The sequence below is a fragment of the Chenopodium album genome, chromosome 4 (genome assembly GCF_948465745.1).
Source record: "Chenopodium album chromosome 4, dcCheAlbu1.1, whole genome shotgun sequence".
Classification (NCBI taxonomy): Eukaryota; Viridiplantae; Streptophyta; class Magnoliopsida; order Caryophyllales; family Amaranthaceae; genus Chenopodium; species Chenopodium album.
This window is the reverse complement of record NC_137837.1, coordinates 70,259,713-70,266,317: the sequence shown is the minus strand read 5'-3', so window position 1 is coordinate 70,266,317 and position 6,605 is coordinate 70,259,713. Positions and strand designations below refer to the sequence as shown.

Below are 6,605 nucleotides of genomic sequence, written 5' to 3'. Positions count from 1 at the left end.
TGAAAAGTGACACATAAGCTGATTTGACAGCCAATCACCTTATCTAAGGTCGCTGTATCACGAATAATTATGTGTATGCTGCAATTATAACCTTAACTTTAACCTTTTTGTCTCTAGAACTTAAAAATTGTTTTGTCGCTCAAAAAAAAATTGAAACTGGTATTTGTAAAATTATACTCTAATAAGGGTAATTAACTAGCTTTTTTTTAATTTCTTTCAAAAAGCTAGTTAATTATCCTTTGTAAAATTATACTCTAATAAGGGTAATTAACTAGTTTTTTTTTAATTTCTTTCAAAAAGCTAGTTAATATCCTTATTAGAGTATAATTTTAAGATAGATTTAAATGTTATTCTTAATACTACCCCCGGTCCAAATTACTCACAACTTTAGAATATTTTATATCTCACAAATAATACCCCAAAGTTGCAAGTAATCTGGATCGGAGGTAGTAAGTGAGATCAAATCTCGAATATTTGCCATTAATAGAAGTATGTGTTATTCTGAAGAGTAATTAAACATTACGGAGTACATGAAGCATAATATATATAATTTCTATAGTTAAGCTACTACTATTTAGTACTTGCAATATATTATCTTCCACCCATATTTAATTTCATCGAGCTTCTCTTAGAGGTTAAGATCTCCATATTACATCGTTCATATTAAACAAGAAATTTCGCTACACTTACAAGATGAGTAGTTTATTTTAATTTATATCACATTACATACATCTGCTTCAGATTAATGGTTAAAACTGTGCATTAACACGCGTGTCAGTGAAACTGTTATGATTAATCTAAAGCAGAAGATTAGAACACTTCATAGTAAAGTTAAAATTAAACCTTCTAATTCACCATAATCTTTCCTTTGAATTAAGTAGAAATCAATACAATATATCATATGCTAGAAATCAATACAATATATCATATGCCTCCAATCCATGGCACCATAGAAACATAATTAATTCAATGGAAATAAGTAGTGTCTCTCTTTTAAATTACATGATTATTATTTGATCACAAAGTATGCCACCCTCATAACCTAGCAAAATGGAAATGACCCAATTGTGGTCCTCATCCTCTCTATCTATTATTTATCTCTTTCTCTATCTATTACGGAGTATTTATTTTTCCTAACTTTTTAATTATTTTTTTTTATTATTATTTCCCCTCCCAAAAATCACATAAAAAACTATCACATTCCTCCTCCCACATTCTCTCTCCAACACATTTCTCCTGCCCTCTTCATCACAAACACCCTCCATGGACTTCCACAAACCCCAAAACACAACCCCCGCCGCCTCGGCCGCAACCCCAAAAAGGATGATGATGATGATGATGCGAGACAAATCTGCCAAAACAACCACCACCACCTCACTCAACTTTGATGATGATCAAAACTCGGATGATCAACAAGAAGATACAACTACTACAACTATTACTACTCCTTTTACCGAAGAGAAGAAACAAAAAAGATTAGGTACTAATAATAATACCAGTACTAAAAGAGTTACGAGTGGCGGTAGCGGTGGCAGTGCTGGTGGTGGTGGTGGTGGAGTGACAAGTTGTCAAGCTGAGAAGTGCACGGCGGATCTAACCGAAGCGAAGCGCTATCACCGCCGTCATAAGGTGTGTGAGCACCATGCTAAGGCTCCTTCTGTGCTTGTTTCCGGCATCCGCCAACGCTTCTGCCAGCAATGTAGCAGGTAACTCCCATTTCCATCATAACTACGGTATAATATACTCCTTTTGTCTCTAAAATTTCTTCCAGTTCAAATGATTAATGACGGTCTTAAATTAAAAAAAAAAAAATACAAACTATTAGAGGGGAAGGGAGTAATATATATGATTAACTACTTTAAATTATACTATATGCATCATTATATTATTAGTATTATATGTATGTCATTTTTGGTATGTTGAATTTTGGTACGTTTTGTTATCTTAATATTAACGAACTAGAATAGGGGAGGGGATATTTATCATGTTATATATAGCTAGTTAATTAACATTATTTTGTACTTTAATTAGTTTCTTCTACATACTATAAGTGGTATTTTAGAAAGTATTTTCACAAATTTGTGGCCTAAAGTATTTTAAGGGTAGTTTGTGAGATTTGAAATTATAGGACGATTTTGAGATTTTTGGTATATTGTTTAGGTATGTTTGATGATGTTGAAACTCTTGAAAGTATGAAATTGATTTAAATTTATTTAGCATGGTTTACATTTATTCCAATTTTTCTTACTCTTATTATTTTGTGGGTGAAAGGCTTTCACATGTGATTATGTGGTTATGGAATATTTATAACAAAAATGTTTAGCCTTTTATTAAGGGCTAATAAGAAACTTAATCCAAAGTATAATACATCAATACCAAATATACATGACACATACACTTAATAACACTTTAATTTAATCATTAAACACACCTTTAATATACTTTTTTTACATCTAATGACTTGCAATTTAATTTAATGAACTCATCGAAAATTTTTAAAAAAAAAAAGAAATAATAAGAATAAAAAAAAATAAAAAAAATAGAATAGCGTACATGATAGAATCATCACTATAGTGGTATTTGTACAATTAATATCCCACTATTCAAGTTTTAATTTTCACCTCACATCCTTGTCTATGTGTACGTACTCGTCTTAAATAGAATGGACTTGTCCATATGTACAATAACTAGGACATAGGATGGACATTTACCCATATTTTATTGAAAGTAGAATACATTGAGGACAATAATTTTCTATTTCTAATCATTTAATTTTATTATTTTGACATAGGATTAATAAATTAATTTATGTATTTATGTTCAACTACAACTTCCAAATAATCTAGAATTTAGAATATTCCATAGAAATCTTACCATACAAACAAAAAACAAAAATAAAAAACAAAAAGAAAAAGAGACAATATAAGGTCAACGCTATTTGGTCTAGGCTGGCAATAGAGTCCTCCATTTACAAAGTATATGGTCAAACATCCTCTCCTTTATTTTCCACAACAAACTTTATTCTATTAGAAACGGACAAATTTCAACTCATTTTCCAAGTGGAATTTGGTCCTCCTTCATGTCAATTTGCTACATGAAAATAGAATGTGAAGTTTATGAGTTAAGTCGTTTAGACACTTTATGTTTCCAACAACTAGTAATTTTGAGCTTGAAAACCCGAATTTTATAATTCTTTATAATCATGGTGGATTTTCATTAAGCGTCATACCTTTTAATTTATTTAAGTTTCATATATAGAGATTAAATTGTCTAAAAAAATTTACGAGTAGTGTATAAAATGTTTGTGTCATAATAGTTTATGATTTGCAACTCAACGTAATTTAATCCCACATGCTATGTATATTCTCAATTTTTCATGTACATCTAACATCCAGGTTTCATGAGCTATCTGAGTTCGATGACACAAAGAGGAGCTGCCGGAGGCGTCTAGCAGGGCACAACGAGAGGCGTCGTAAGAGCGCATCAGAATCTCAGGGAGAAGGCGGATCGAGTTCAAGCCAGAGTAAAGGGTCTAACCTACAATTAAGGACAGGGGATCAAGCTCAGATATCCTACTCTGGGAATAACAATAATAACGGCAATTCATCTTACAAACAATTTCAGATCAGATAAGCTAATTATCTGATTAAATTAACATCAGTTGCTCCCTCTCTTCTGTCATTATGATCATCTAGCTTAGCTAGTAGAACAATTAATTATAAATGTTTATGTGTAATTTTAATGTTATGATCAACAAGTGTATGTTTTTAGGCTAGCTTAGCTTATTCTAATCTAGCATGCACTATTATTATTATTATTATTATTATTATTATTATTATTATTATTATTATTATTACCAAATTGTCTGTAAACTATAACTTATGTGTTGCATTTGTAGCGCCGGTAGCCGGCCTTGGTTACGCTATTAATTACTTATTAGCTACGTTGATTAGAAGTTTAGAATAGTATGAAATACCAAATGCTTTTCTTTTGCTCATCGTTCTTCTTCTTTTATTTCCCGATCAACAATAGGGTCTGGACCGAAGTCTAAAACCTATAAATCACACATGAACACGTTGTGTGGACTTATTTGTCCACATGTAATGTCACATAATTAATTTCGCCTCATATATTCACACGGGCAAAGCTTAGTTGAGGCCTAAGAGAGTAAGAGGGCCATGACCCCTGTGGTGTTTCGCCCTTACTAGTGCTTCACCTTACTCGCGATTTGAAGTATCATGAATGAATATTAGACCTAGATCGACCTCCCACCTCAGTCAAATTTGGCTTCGCCTCTGTATGTTTCTGCATTCGAAGATAACCCATGATACAGTATGTCGTGTAACACTTATTGTCTGATACACCAATCCACACATACATATCATATCATCGTGTATAGTCTCCACTTCCTTCCAAGAGTACAATGATTTGGTTTAAGAAGTTATATTATGGTACGAAGTACATCACATGCCAATCAAATGGATGATAATTTTTGTTTTTGGTAAGGGAAAATGGGAACAAGTATATGATAAAATTGAAGGATAATCTCTAGCATAAAATGGAAACATTACCCCTTAAAACCAAACATATTATAATCATAGAAATCAGCCTATTAAATAATTAATGTAGCAAAGTGTGGTCCATGAATTAGCATAGCTTGTTTGTTTGCTGACAAGTGAGTGTACACTTTTCTTGCGCAACTATCATTCCCAATGGAAAGAGTTTTTTCTTATGCTATTGGTTGACGAAGGAAGTACTGTTCAATTGAACGCATTCATGACTTTTTTTCTTACCACCATTGTCATCCATACAATTTTTTTTTTTTTACTTTTCATTACTTCCTCCCATCATTGTGTGACTAGGATTTTGATGGGTGATAACGAGTCGAGTTGAAGTTAGATTGCTCGGTTTAACTTGCACTTCTTCAAGCTTGACTAGTCGAGGTTGTTGAGCTACGAAGTTGAGGCTTTCTCAACTTGTACACCTTATGAATCGGGTGTAAATTACATGGATTGGATTGAATTGAACTTCTCAGCCTCTCAAGTTCTAATTTAATCTTATCTTTGTAGGACTTTGATATTTGATTTGAAGTTCCATCGAACTATTCACTTATAAAAATCTAGTCCCATCCAAAAAAAAAAAAAAAAATTCACTAGTCCAAATTTAGTTTAATTTGGTCCAAACTTTTTTTAATGACATTTAAATAATTTTAGCCTTCAAGCTCAGTAAGCTTTATTTAAAAAAATAAAATAAAATTATCCAATATTTAATAATACTAATGAGAATTGCTTCACAAATTATAGCTCCAATTCTAATAGACAAACTACATATACACGAAGACTCAACATAAGTCATCTTTGTTAATTGTTACAGTAGCAAATAGCAAGTTAATGATGTAGCTCCAAATTAAACATGAATCCTCAGTCTATACTCTTAAAATTTATAAATAGAAGTAACATCTCGAATAACTATTACCGTCTACCCTACTTGCTTTAAAAGATTTTCTTTCTAAAAATGATACTACCTCCATTAATTGTTATTTGCAACTTTGGAATATTTTATATCTCACAAATAATACCCCAAAGTTGCAGATAACAATTAACGGAGGTAGTATATCTCATCCATTAACACAAATGTATTCTAGTTGAAAAAAAAAAAAAAAGAATACTACTAGTAGTAAGTAAAAAAGACGAGCGGGAGAAAGGAGGGTGGGGGGGAATAAGCAGAATTAATGATGTATACAAGTTCATACCTTGCTTAATATTGCAAAACATTCAAGATGAAATTAAGAGAGTCAATTTGAGGACAAGAGGGAGGGGAGGAGCAAGAGTAAGAGAAAATAATATTAATTAAGCATAAGGGTCTGTTCACATTTACAGATTGGAGCTGAATTGAACTGAACTGATTGGAGCTGAATTGAACTGAATTGAGTTACGTTGAAATGAATATTTTATGTGAGAGGGAAATTAGGAGCTGAACTGAACTGAAATTAAGTAAATGTGAATAGACCCTAAGTAGAACCTATTTTAAGTGAAGACCAAAATCTCCTAATTAAGCAAGAGTATGTGCACAACAAATTTTCAAAGATTTGGGCTTAATTGACCATGTGGACTCCCAAAGGCCAACTCCAAATCAAGTTCTTTATGAAAAATTTGATTCCAAGTCCAATCCAATCCAAAATTTTTGAAGTTCATCCAATCCAAAATTGGAAAATTTTTGAAGTTCATCCAATCCAAAATTGGATTACACTAGATCATGGAGTTTCCCATTTACACCCCTCGTATGAATCAACTTGTCACCGCTATTTTGACTTTTATCACAGAAATTATTTTTTTTACTATTAAAACTAAAAAAAAAAAATTATTTTACCATAAAATAAATCTTAGAATTGTTTTTTTAGCACTTACCGTCAAAATCATTATTAAATCAAACGGTTTAAAATAAAATTATTCAATTTCCATGCCAAAAACAAATTTTCCGTTCATGTAGGATGCATGTCTCACACATTTCCGAACGTATGAACTTAATGGCTATGGACTATACCTCCCAATACAATTACTTATTAGAAATTAGCCTCGCTTGGAGGTATTACGTACTCTTCTACG

General features: G+C 31.8%; 1 protein-coding gene across 1 annotated transcript; it reads left to right on the top strand.

Moving 5' to 3' along the window:
- The first annotated feature begins 884 nt into the window (after window positions 1-884).
- On the top strand, window positions 885-3,817 carry LOC145627187 (uncharacterized). Its single transcript, XM_081679580.1, has 2 exons — window positions 885-1,706; window positions 3,396-3,817. Exons 1-2 carry the CDS (start codon window positions 1,264-1,266, stop codon window positions 3,631-3,633), a joined length of 681 nt encoding a protein of 226 aa, XP_081535706.1. The 5' UTR covers window positions 885-1,263; the 3' UTR covers window positions 3,634-3,817.
- The last annotated feature ends 2,788 nt before the right edge of the window (window positions 3,818-6,605 follow it).

Bases quoted from the DNA above. Each gene is read 5' to 3' on its own strand.
- LOC145627187 (XM_081679580.1), top strand. From the start codon at position 1,264: ATGGACTTCCACAAACCCCAAAACACAACCCCCGCCGCCTCGGCCGCA. The intron at 1,707-3,395 runs GTAACTCCCATT...TCTAACATCCAG, and splicing joins TTCTGCCAGCAATGTAGCAG to GTTTCATGAGCTATCTGAGT.